The sequence below is a fragment of the Borostomias antarcticus genome (genome assembly GCF_949987555.1).
Source record: "Borostomias antarcticus genome assembly, contig: scaffold_60, whole genome shotgun sequence".
Taxonomy (NCBI): Eukaryota; Metazoa; Chordata; class Actinopteri; order Stomiiformes; family Stomiidae; genus Borostomias; species Borostomias antarcticus.
Window position 1 is genome coordinate 750602 of NW_028175837.1, and position 13615 is coordinate 764216.

Below are 13615 nucleotides of genomic sequence, written 5' to 3' on the forward strand. Positions count from 1 at the left end.
GTAATTCCTACACCTGATTTGGATGTAAATACCAGAATTAAAGTTGAAATTCTGCATTTAAAGCACATATTTAATGTTTCATTTAAAATCCATTGTGGTAGTGTACAGAGCCAATATGATGAAAATTGTGTCAATGTCCAAATATTTATGGACCTAACTGTATACCAATGGTTCTTGCCACAATGAACCCAACACTGTCGCATTCAGTATTGGTTGGTGGAGGACAGTAGAAGACTGCCTGGGAAACGACGAAAGACTCCCCATTGGTCAATGATGCTTTCAATGAACCGCTATGCCAAGTGAGGTCAGTGAAGAATCAGTGTTACTGCTGCAGAGATGTGTGGTGCTGATATATCACCCCAACAAGTGAGCAGCAAGGACATAAAAGATGCCAGGAAAGAGCTCTCCACACAAGTCTGGAACTAGAGAACATTCTTCCAACCCAGGTGGCACTCAAGCAGAACATAAAGAGTACATGCTACGTAATTTGACCGTGACCTTGATCCTTGGTTCTGGCATTCTTAAAAGTATCACTAAATGAGTGTGCATCTCCAATTTTGTTGGAAATTACACCTTAAATGTTTTTCTACAATGGTTCCAAAATTAAGCATGTTTGAAAATTTGAGGTCGACTCTCACTTACCCCCACATCTGAAAATAAACCTTATGGTAAGTATTATAGAACATTGCACAATTGTTGTGATGTCTGTCTGTCTGTCTGAGGGTGTTGGTCTCTGATATTTTTGAAAATATCGAAAAATCTGCAAGAGGACAAAGACACAGACGTCTGGGTCAGTGACTGTCATTACAAATACATTCACATATCCACAGTATATTGTCAGTCACTGATTTTGCTTGTGTGTTTTCAAATACTGTGAAGAAAACACAGGTGATGCTAAAGGTATACTATGTGGCTATACTCTCACCTTTGCAATGGTTGTTCTTTTTCCTCTACCAGCAGATCCTGCGTCTTATTTTACTGTTTCTCCCTTCTTTTCCTGTTTCTCCCTTTTCGTCATCTTTCTCTTTCTCCTCTTTCTGTTTCTCTTTCTCCTCCTCTCCCCTGGCCTTCTTCATCTCCTCCTCTTCTTTCCACTTTTTCATGTCCTCGGTTTTCTCCCGGTACTTCTCTACAGCCATCTTCTCTTTCTGCTTTTCCATTTCCCTTCTATCCTTCTCCTCTTTCTCTTTGCTGTCCACCATTTCCATGTACTTCATGAAGGTCAGGAAGTTCTCGTTTTTCTTCCGGTGCTTCTCTAGAGGCTTCATCTCTTTCTGGTGTTCCTTTTCTTTCTGCTTTCTATCTTTCTCCTCTTTCTTTTTCTGTTTCTCCTCCTCTTGCCTGGCCTTCCTCTTCTCTTTCTTTTCCTGCTGTCTCATCTTAAATTCACTCCACATCTTTTTCAGGCGAGCAAAGATGCCCCCAGATGTCTGAGATGGCCGCTGGTCACTGGTCGCCAGCTCCCCAGAGGGACACTGACAAGCAATATCAGACATCTTGGCTGTCTCCCCCCTCCACCCCTCATCTTCCTCCCTCAACTCCGTCCTCAACCTTTTCATCCTCTGGTCCATCTCCCTGATCATGACGGCCATTATGTTCTCCAGTTGCATCTGCTCCATTTTCTGGCTCTTTACCTCTCTCTCCTTCATCATCCTGGCCGTCTCAATCCTCCTCCCCTTTTCTTCCTCCCTCAACTCCACATTGAACCTGGACATCCGCTGGTCCAACTCCCTGATCAGGAGGTCCTTCTCTCTCTCCTGGCTCCTTTCCCCTCTCTCCTCCAGGCATTTATTAACCATCTTGGCTATCTCGTTCCTCCTCGTCTCCTCTTCCTTCCTCCTCCTCCCCTCATCTTCCTCCCTCAACTCGACCCTCAACGCGGTCATCCGGTCGTCCATCGATCTCGTCAGGAGGACCTGAATGTGCTCCAGACTCCCCTCCGACTTCCCAGGTCTCCTCTTCTCCTCCTCCTGCCTCCCCCTCCCCTCATCTTCCACCCACGCCTGCCTCCTCAACCTGGGCATCTGTGAGCCGACGAGGTCCCTCTCCCTCTCCTGGCTCTGCGTCTCTCTGTCCTTCAGGTATTCCTCTACCATCCTGGCTGTCTCGCTCCTCCTCATCTCCTTCTCCTGCCTCCTCCTCCGCTCGTCTTCCTCCCTCAACTCCCTCTTCATCATGGCCATCCGGCGGCGCATGTCTCTGGCCACGTTCTGCAGCTGCTCCTCCACCCAGACAGTCTCGCAGGGCTTTGTCATTCCTAAAGGCTATGGGGGTCAGGGGGGCACAGGGACAACCAGTCAGTCACACCGGGGTCACATTCATGCAGTCAATACACTGTAGTACAGTGATCATAAGATATCACAGTGCATTGGCTACTCCTAGCATGGCACAGTACGATTATACATAGCTTCAGTGTTGCAAGATGTCACAGTGAACTGGCTACTGCTATTAATAGCAGAGCAATACAATACATCACAGTACAGTACTGCTCCTAATAGGTTATGTACCAATTTACATTACAGCAAGCATACTGTAGTCATACAGCACTTTACAACACAGAACAGTGGGCCCATACCTAGCTACTGTATACAGGTAGTTTAGGTGCAAAGCGTCTGAGCATCAAGAGACTAACAAGCTGCACGCAGAGTGAACAGTCATCATGTATTGCAAACATAAAGGCAGCAGCAAGAAAAGATGAGAGAAAGGAACAGGATGAGAAGGTAGCAAAGCTGCTGGTCAAAGCTACCAGTCTGCTGGTCAGTTTTGAGTGTCTGTAGCTATCTGGTACACTACAGGGAAAATAGTAGGCTAGATAGTTGGCTAGATAGTAGGCTAGTGCTGATGATTTCTGTCACAGCATACACTGCATGCCCTCTCCAGTCCCCTAATAGGTCTTATTTCATTTCCACTTGACTACTAACTTGATTGAGCATGCTACATTTGAGCAGTAGGATGATAATATGGCTAAAAGGTAGGCTACAAGATGCACAGTGCACAGGCTACTCCTATCATGGTACAGTAATCCTACAAATACAGTAACTTCAGTTTTACAAGATGCCACAGTGCACTGGCTACTGCATGAATAGCAGGGCAATACAGTACCATGCTCCTTCAATAGGTTAATATACCACTTTATATTACAGCAATACTACAGCCTATATTTGGATATACATGATTTTACAACACAGCACAGTAGGCCTACTGTAGCTAGATAACACTTTACAAAACAGCAAGCAAAACAATATAAAATTATTATTATCATTATTGTTATTATTATTATTGATTCACTAATTAAGAGGAGGTTCACCCAGGAACTCATATTACCCAGACACATCACTGTTAGTCCTGTAATCAACCAGTATCGCTCTCAACCTGAACATAATTTCTAACCTGGTTAAACAAAGTTCTGAGAGAAATGTTCTGTATTCTGTCTTCAATTGGAGGTGTTTTTGTCAAAGACAGTAATACAGAATAATTTCAGAAAATTCCAACTCTAAAGTCTATCCCTATTATGGACTTACTTGTTTTCTCTTAATTAGTGTGTCAAATCCAGAAGTCACTAGCTACTCTGATGAGGTGGAATCGGATCACTGACTATTTAAGTGTCTGCCTCAGTAACGTCTACTATGACGTCATAAGCAAGGGGAGATGTAAAGTGACGAAACGCCCTCTAGGGGTTTTTATTAATAATAAATAAAATAAAAAATGTTTTGGGCTGCATTGAGTTATTATTCACATAGTTTCTGAGACACATTGAGTCACTGTTTATTGATTTTGATTATATGTTGCAGTTTAAAGACAGAATAAAAGGCTTTACAATAGGTTTTGGAACACTGGGTGTAAACTGACTACAGTTCATATGATGCACACACCCCGTGCTTCCTCGCTATGTCAATAGATTCATCTGTCTCGTTCTGTCGGTAACGCTTTATAATACAGCCTGTGTCTTACAGTGTAATACCAGTGTCTTACACTCTCTTACCAGTGTCTTACCCATACCGAGTACTTACATGTAAGTGCGGGGTACCGGTAGTCTAGGGGTACAGGGTACTTACAGGTAGTTATGGGGTAGCCTACTTACCGGGTACTTTCATGCAAGTACTCCAAACCTACCTGTAAGAACCCCGTACTTACCTGTAAGTACCCCGTACCTACCTGTAAGTAAAAGTACCTATGCTACTGTGCACGCCATGTACGTACCCGGTAAGTACCCCGTACCTACATGTAAGTACCCGGTATGTACCCCGTACCTACATGTAAGCAGGGCTGAAAATTAACACCCGCCAATGGCGGGTAAAATTTAGATTTGGCGACTAAATTTCGGAGGCTATCCGCCACGCTGGCGGGTAAATGTTTGTACCAATAGAGTCATGTAATAAATGATGCGTGCGATGTCGCCACATCCATGCCATAGACCGGCGTTCTGTTTGTTGTGCGTTGCTCCCCCGCTGCACCAAATCAAGTTTTCAGTCACATGACTGTTGCCTCGCGCACTAGGAGAGACTGGTGACGCGAGGCTACTCGCGCACAGAACATCGTTCCCATTGACCTCAGAGGACGCGCGCTTCTACAGTCAACACCTACAGTAGATGTGTACCATCCTGTCTCTGGGCTTCCATAGCATACCAAGCCACTGTTTCTCAGAAGGGATGTCTTTGATCGCTTGTCATGTAGCTTATAAACTCTGATGACGGTACTGGTTCCTCCTTGACTGACTTCACTGGTCATCCAGCCATAGGCGTAGTTTTAGGTATGGACGCTATGGACATGTCCATACCAAAGCCACGGAAACACGAATTGTCCCTACCAAAAATAATACAGAGTGAAAACTGTAGTTTTTTATTACCATTCACAACTTGCGAAAGCAAAACGGTTGGGAATTAAGACCAGGTTGACAGCTGCGTTCAGCAAGCTATCCAATCAACAATACAGTAGCCTACTTTCCCCCCTCCCTCTGTGACCCAGCGAGGGCCTCGCGAGCTCAGCAGCTCACAGCACATCGAGCATCGACTGTCGGCAACAGCGGGAATTTTGATTAAGCAGAAGTAAGATTGAAGTTATTGAACAATAGGGAATACAATATGTTGACCGACAATTATTTTTCTGTACAGAGTTGTATCAATGATAATAGTTTAGTTTGCGTCCTACTAAATGCCTATGTAAACTGTTAGTGCTAGCTGGTGGTGCAGCTAGTCAGAGCTGTACGTATTACCTATAACGTTAGGTCTCGTAAACGTTTGCTGAGGCAGAGATAAGGTGCTGTAATGTTGTCATAACAGTTGTCTTTAGCTAGTAATAAATCAGTTTTGGTATAACCGTTGCAAATTCCTAGGTTTGAGCAATGACTAGCTAGGTTCACTCGCCCACTGAATTGCATAACAGGCTAAACAAACGAGACTAGACGTCTGGTTTGTTTATGCAATTCAGTCCAAGTCCAGCGTAATTATGTTCATATTTCATATGCTACACAGAATAGGCTGTAGGCTACACGGAAAAGAGTGTTTCATGTCTGCAAGTAGTTTGATATTGTCAATCATTTCCCTTTTATGACCAGACAAAAATGGACATTGGAATTTTTTTGGTCAAAGCAGCAGAAAGGCAGGACCTGGAGAGGCAGGCAGGAGATGCATCAGGGTTACAGGTGAGATTATAGTCTGACTCAACAGATGTAGGTTTTGTGGATAAACCTTGTCATTCGTTGTCACATTGCCCAATCACTGGCGACGGAAATTAATCTGATTCGGCCACCACCCAGATTCAATCCAGACTACGTGAAACAACAACAACCTATTGTGTCCCTACCAAAGCTCAAATCAAACCTACGCCCCCGCATCTCGCAACACTTAAACTATGTATAATCGTACTGTGCCATAGGAGTAGCCAATGCACTGTGATATCTTATGATCACTGTACTACAGTGTATTGACTGCATGAATGTGACCCCGGTGTGACTGACTGGTTGTCCCTGTGCCCCCCTGACCCCCATAGCCTTTAGGAATGACGAAGCCCTGCGAGACTGTCTGGGTGGAGGAGCAGCTGCAGAACGTGGCCAGAGACATGGGCCGCCGGATGGCCATGATGAAGAGGGAGTTGAGGGAGGAAGACGAGAGGAGGAGGAGGCAGGAGAAGGAGATGAGGAGGAGCGAGACAGCCAGGATGGTAGAGGAATACCTGAAGGACAGAGAGACGCAGAGCCAGGAGAGGGAGAGGGACCTCGTCGGCTCACAGATGCCCAGGTTGAGGAGGGAGGCGTGGGTGGAAGATGAGGGGAGGCAGGAGGAGGAGAAGAGGAGACCCGGGAAGTCGGAGGGGCGTCTGGAGCGCATGCAGGTGCTCCTGACGAGATCGATGAACGACCGGGTGACCGCGTTGAGGGTCGAGTTGAGGGAGGAAGATGAGGGGAGGAGGAGTAAGGAAGGGGAGAGGAGGAGGAACGAGATAGCCAAGATGGTTAATAAATGCCTGGAGGAGAGAGGGGAAAGGAGCCAGGAGAGAGAGAAGTACCTCCTGATCAGGGAGTTGGACCAGCGGATGTCCAGGTTGAATGTGGAGTTGAGGGAGGAAGAAGAGGGGAGGAGGATTGAGACGGCCAGGATGATGAAGGAGAGAGTGTTGTGGGCCCAGCTCGGTCTTTGGGTCCAGTCCGGGAGTCGAGTCGTAGGGGCAGTGAGGCACACGCTTCGAGGACGCGGACTCCACCCCTTGCCGGAGAGGCCGGCTCCGCCCGGCAGCAGCAACAATCACCTGCCAACTCGTTGCAGCTGTTGCCTGTTAGCGGAGCCTCTACAAGAGGACGCTGGAACCACCGCTCGGGGCTCAGACGTTTCTAGCCCTCATAGGGTAATCAGACGAGCTGGCTATCGCCCCTGATCCATTTTGAAGTTTGCTTATTTCGACTAACGATTTGTTTTCCCTGTGTTGTGTTCCCTCTTTTGTTCCCCCCGGAAGGTCCAGCGTCCTCGCGCCTCTCCGGCCCCCGCGTCCTCCCGACCTCCGCGCCGCGTTTCCCATTCGCTTCCTGCCCTCGACTCTCCCCTCCCGGACTCCGCTCCCCGCACGCCTCCTGGACCTCCCTCGCTCCGCGGGACTGCCGCCGCTCCGCCTCCTCTCACCACCAAAGACCGCCAGAGTTCCCGGACCCTTCCCTCCACCTCTCGTAGGGCCTCGCAGCACATTCACAAACACATTCCGGCTGATACCCATACCGCACACACCGCACCCACGCACCCCTCTTTGTTTCCCCATCTCATGTACATACCACACACACGCATCCATACATACCCCCCATTGGTTTGCACCTCCCCCATTTTGTTGTGGCACCAGTTCTCCCCATTTTATTATTTATTATTAAACGGCCAAGTGCCAACCACTCCCCTCTGTCTGCCTGTTCTGTCCGGGGGTCTCACTACACGGGTCCAGGGTCCGCGTTCCTGCCCCTGACAGAGAGAGGTAAAGAGCCAGAAAATGGAGCAGATGCAACTGGAGAACATGATGGCCGTCATGATCAGGGAGTTGGACCAGAGGATGAAAAGGTTGAGGACGGAGTTGAGGGAGGAAGATGAGGGGTGGAGGGGGGAGACAGCCAAGATGTCTGATATTGCTGTTCAGTGTCCCTCTAGGGAGCTGGCGACCAGTGACCAGCTGCCATCTCAGACATCTGGGGGCATCTTTGCTCGCCTGAAAAAGATGAGGAGTGAATTTAAGATGAGACAGCAGGAAAAGAAAGAGAAGAGGAAGGCCAGGCAAGAGGAGGAGAAACAGAAAAAGAAAGAGGAGAAAGATAGAAAGCAGAAAGAAAAGGAACACCAGAAAAAGATGAAGGCTCTAGAGAAGCACCGGAAGAAAACCGAGAACTTCCTGGACTTCATGAAGTGCAAAGAAATGGAGGAGCGGAAGCAGAAAAAGAAAGAGGAGAAGAAAGAGAAAGAGGAGAAGGATAGAAGGCAGAAAGAAAAGGAAATTGAAAAGCAGAAAGAGAAGATGGCTGTAGAGAAGTGCTGGGAGAAAACCGAGGACATTAAAAAGTGGAAAGAAGAGGAGGAGAGGAAGAAGGCCAGGGGAGAGGAGGAGAAAGAGAAACAAAGAGGAGAAAGAGAAAGATGACGAAAAGGGAGAAACAGTAAAAGAAGGGAGAAACAGGAAAAGAAGACGCAGGAGCTGCTGGTAGAGGAAAAAGAACAACCATTGCAAAGGTGAGAGTATAGCCACATAGTATACCTTTAGCATCACCTGTGTTTCCTTCACAGTACTTGAAAACACACAAGCAAAATCAGTGACTGACAATATACTGTGGATATGTGAATGTATTTGTAATGACAGTCACTGACCCAGACGTCTGTGTCTTTGTTCTCTTGCAGATTTTTCGATATTTTCAAAAATATCAGAGACCAACACCCTCAGACAGACAGACAGACATCACAACAATTGTGCAATGTTCTATAGGCAGGGCTGAAAATTAACTTTTAGGCTCACCTGCCAAGGGGACTGGTAGATGAAAAAATCCACCGGCCAAGTATATTTTTTACCGGCCAAAATAATAAAATAATTAATTTTTTGTCACATTATACATCTGTTTCAGTACTTTTCATTCAGATAATAGTATTATTTTGAATACATGCTTAAGGAAGAGGCCAAAGTAAAATTTAAAATAAAGTAGTTTAATTCAATGGCTTGAAACATTGCAATTCATATAAATTCAAATATTAATTTCCATTCACTTCCACAGTGTAGAATTATCCATAACTAGCTAACCCTACACAAATATGAGATATAAATGATCCAAGCCTTAACCTCATGGTCTTTATGAGTTTATGAACAAAATTAATATACTGTAACATATTCACAGCCTGTCATCATGTTAAACCTGAGCTGGATGCAGGGGCGTAGGTTTGATTTGAGCTTTGGTAGGGACACAATAGGTTGTTGTTGTTTCACGTAGTCTGGATTGAATCTGGGTGGTGGCCGAATCAGATTAATTTCCGTCGCCAGTGATTGGGCAATGTGACAACGAATGACAAGGTTTATCCACAAAACCTACATCTGTTGAGTCAGACTATAATCTCACCTGTAACCCTGATGCATCTCCTGCCTGCCTCTCCAGGTCCTGCCTTTCTGCTGCTTTGACCAAAAAAATTCCAATGTCCATTTTTGTCTGGTCATAAAAGAGAAATGATTGACAATATCAAACTACTTGCAGACATGAAACACTCTTTTCCGTGTAGCCTACAGCCTATTCTGTGTAGCATATGAAATATGAACATAATTACGCTGGACTTGGACTGAATTGCATAAACAAACCAGACGTCTAGTCTCGTTTGTTTAAGCCTGTTATGCAATTCAGTGGGCGAGTGAACCTAGCTAGTCATTGCTCAAAACTTGGAATTTGCAACGGTTATACCAAAACTGATTTATTACTAGCTAAAGACAACTGTTATGACAACATTACAGCACCTTATCTCTGCCTCAGCAAACGTTTACGAGACCTAACGTTATAGGTAATACGTACAGCTCTGACTAGCTGCACCACCAGCTAGCACTAACATTACAGTTTACATAGGCATTTAGTAGGACGCAAACTAAACTATTATCATTGATACAACTCTGTACAGAAAAATAATTGTCGGTCAACATATTGTATTCCCTATTGTTCAATAACTTCAATCTTACTTCTGCTTAATCAAAATTCCCGCTGTTGCCGACAGTCGATGCTCGATGTGCTGTGAGCTGCTGAGCTCGCGAGGCCCTCGCTGGGTCACAGAGGCGATGGCGGGAAAGTAGGCTACTGTATATTGTTGATTGGATAGCTTGCTGAACGCAGCAACCTGGTCTTAATTCCCAACCGTTTTGCTTTCGCAAGTTGTGAATGGTAATTAAAAACTACAGTTTTCACTCTGTATTATTTTTGGTAGGGACAATTCGTGTTTCCGTGGCTTTGGTATGGACATGTCCATAGCGTCCATACCTAAAACTACGCCTATGGCAAGATGTCACAGTGAACTGGCTACTGCTATTAATAGCAGAGCAATACAATACATCACAGTACAGTACTGCTCCTAATAGGTTATGTACCAATTTACATTACAGCAAGCATACTGTAGTTATACAGCACTTTACAACACAGAACAGTGGGCCCATACCTAGCTACTGTATACAGGTAGTTTAGGTGCAAAGCGTCTGAGCATCAAGAGACTAACAAGCTGCACGCAGAGTGAACAGTCATCATGTATTGTAAACATAAAGGCAGCAGCAAGAAAATAGGAGAGAAAGGAACAGGATGAGAAGGTAGCAAAGCTGCTGGTCAAAGCTACCAGTCTGCTGGTCAGTTTTGAGTGTCTGTAGCTATCTGGTACGCTACAGGGAAAATAGTAGGCTAGATAGTTGGCTTGATAGTAGGCTAGTGCTGATGATTTCTGTCACAGCATACACTGTATGCCCTCTCCAGTCCCCTAATAGGTCTTATTTCATTTCCACTTGACTACTAACTTGATTGAGCATGCTACATTTGAGCAGTAGGATGATAATATGGCTAAAAGGTAGGCTACAAGATGCACAGTGCACAGGCTACTCCTATCATGGTACAGTACTCCTACACATACAGTAACTTCAGTTTTACAAGATGCCACAGTGCACTGGCTACTGCATGAATAGCAGGGCAATACAGTACCATGCTCCTTCAATAGGTTAATATACCACTTTATATTACAGCAATACTACAGCCTATATTTGGATATACAGGATTGCCAAGAAGCATTACATTGTTGAACAGCTGTTGATGCCTGTTGCAGTGATGATGATGTTGATGCGATGATGTTGGTGAGGATGGTGATGACGATGATGGTGGTTGGTGACATTGTGGTGATGGTGATGGGCGTACATTTTAATGTTTTCTGTATGCTTGATGTGTGCTAAACAAATTCCCCTCTGGGGCAATAAAGGTTTCAATTCAATTCAACCAGGTCGGTAGCCCCGCCTGCTCGGTGGTTCCCTGGGACGGCCCACCCTGGTGAGGACTCAGTTCAGGCGCTTCCCCTTCGCCCAGCTGGTCTCTGGAGGGAGGCTTCCAGCAGCAGGGATAGACCAGAGCACTGTGACATCAAATTGTAGTAAATGGACACATGCAGACACCCCCCTTTTTGGGTGAAAACGAGACGAGAACTTGACGCCATTCAGATTCAAAAAAGGGGCAGTAACCATACCCATGGCATGGAAGCTCCAAGATGATTGCTCTGGTCTGTGTGCATTTTGGGGCTGCGTAGATGGTAAACAAAAGTCATGTATGAAATTCAGTTCTTTCAGGACTGTTAGAGTGGTATATGTATGTTCTTTAAATTAAATTTAAGAAATGTCTGTCAAATGTTCAGGGCACCTAATAAATCAAATGGAATAATTTAATGGCTAATATAACAGGATAGACTCCACCTAAATTTGTGTACGTGGGCAAATTAACTTGTAACCGTGACTACTACTTTTTTTTAGCCTCACCTGTGAAGTAGATTAGATTCCTTGTTGTCATAAATTACTCATCCAGACTTCTGTTAACCCAAAAAGTAACACATTGAATCTGTATTTGCCCAAACCTCCATAACTTGGCTTTTTTGTATGTGAAAGGCTTGTTAGTATATGGTCAACTTAATCACTGTGTATACTTTGAAAGATTAACATTTTTATATTTTATACTTTGCTTGGCAAATAGGCTCAGTTCCCTTACTCTATCATTGTATGGAATAAAGATTATTTTATGGCATTAAAGACTAATGTATTGTTGTGATGAAGCTTAACTGAAAGTAATCAAAATAAATTGTGTATAAATCCAATATGAGTATTAAATTACCATGAATTTTAAATAAAGGTATATTTTGACATAAAGGAAATGTAATTTATCTTTAAAAGCAAGATATATGGTACTAGCCCATTTGTGAAAGGGAAAATTAATACTCCTGAGATTGAACAGCAAGCTAAGGCTTAGTGCTAAAACAAGATGCAAATGTACTCTGTAACTTTGCTCTCTTGTTTCTTTGATAGTTGTATTTTGTGTTTCTGTACTTGGAAATTGTTTTTAATCCTGTTTCTCCTATTAAAAGAAAGCACCTATAAATAATCTATTTTGATTCATTCGTCCACGTTTGTACAGTGAATTTTCATCCTGCACAACTCTAATATTTTCGAACCTCACTTGTTTTTACTAACGGGCTTTTCCAGTAATGTACATGGAAAATATCTGTCGGCCAAAGAAGCTGGAAAACAAGTCACAAACGATGACTCTAGCTCCACTCATTCTCCCCTGTCAAACATGTGAACCAATATGCAGGGCTGGCGCCTCCTATAGGCAGAATAGGCAATTACCTTGGGCCTCCAGCCAATCAAAATTACAGATTTCAAGGAGCCTCAAAAGTGATACTCAAGGGTGTCATTGCTGCTGATGATAGCTTAACGGGACATCCTAATGTTACATGACGATGGGATGATGAATGCCCGTCAGTTTTTATTGCTTTGGCCTCTATAGAAAATTTTACCCAGGACGTCCAAAAGTCTAGAGCCAGCCCTGCCAATATGCAGCACTGTATGTGTTATTTGTTTAATATGACACACAGTCACACACACATGCCATCACTGTTATCTCAGCTGTGCAAATGTGTTTATTCATCCCACCATTCAATGTATGTTCCTATTAGTATTCTTTCTACAGCATCAAAATGACCATGCACAGCATTCACCTACCACAGCATGAGCCAAGGACATACTGAGGAATCTAGGAAGAAATGTCTATAACATCTACAGAGTCTTACTGCTATGTATTTGATTTAATGTGTTTGTTTGTTTTCACGTGGACACTGTGTAGTCGATAGAGTGAGGGAGACAGCTGATGCTGCTGCTGCTGTGGCCGTTCGGGGTAGTGGGTGTCAAGAGGTCACACTTAGGCCACAGGGGGGGGCCTCTCCTCTGGGGTATCAATGACACATCTCTATGGGACACTATAAACAGACACAACCCAGACTGACAACCAATGGTGATTAAGACATCATGTTAGGGTGATAGGCGACACATCTGTATGGTCACTCCTCCACCAATCTAGCTTCACTAGGCCCTAAACGGGCAGGCCTAGGTGTGGGGGGTGGGCCGAGAGAGCACTATTTAACGTCTCAACCAAACCTTGAGACTTCGATTTGGAAACGGTACGCAACTCAGCCGGACAGATTCGCTGCTCCCAGCAGGCAGACACGCTGATAACACCATGCGGGGAGGGAAGTCTAAGGCCTTGACTAGCAGAGAAGCAGGGAGAGAGAGAGACTAGGGAAACATCCCAGTGTTCCATGTGATTGTATCTTTGTACAATAAATCTATCATCTGTCGCCGCTTCCAATCCAGTGTTGGGTGATTTCATCATTGACTATCACAACAAGAAAGGCAATTAACATCGTGGTTCATAATTAGATGGTGCTGCAACTCTTATCAAGGCTTCTAAAAAAAAATTACACAACGCAGAGCAACAGAAGAAAAGATCTCAAAGGCCAACAATACTGTGATACGTACTCACTTCACCAAGCCTGCAGATTTTCACCTGGTTAACAATATTGGTATATGAAGAAATTCTTACAATTTACACAGAAAAAACAAT

General features: G+C 44.6%; 1 protein-coding gene across 1 annotated transcript; it reads left to right on the plus strand.

The window, feature by feature from the left end:
- Positions 1-6228: 6228 nt before the first annotated feature.
- LOC311329135 (uncharacterized protein) lies at positions 6229-7440 on the plus strand (the record flags this gene model as incomplete). The annotated part of the gene is made up of 2 exons (XM_084463012.1): positions 6229-6840; positions 6949-7440. 2 exons carry the CDS (start codon positions 6229-6231, stop codon positions 7438-7440), a joined length of 1104 nt encoding a protein of 367 aa, XP_084319138.1.
- Positions 7441-13615: the final 6175 nt, after the last annotated feature.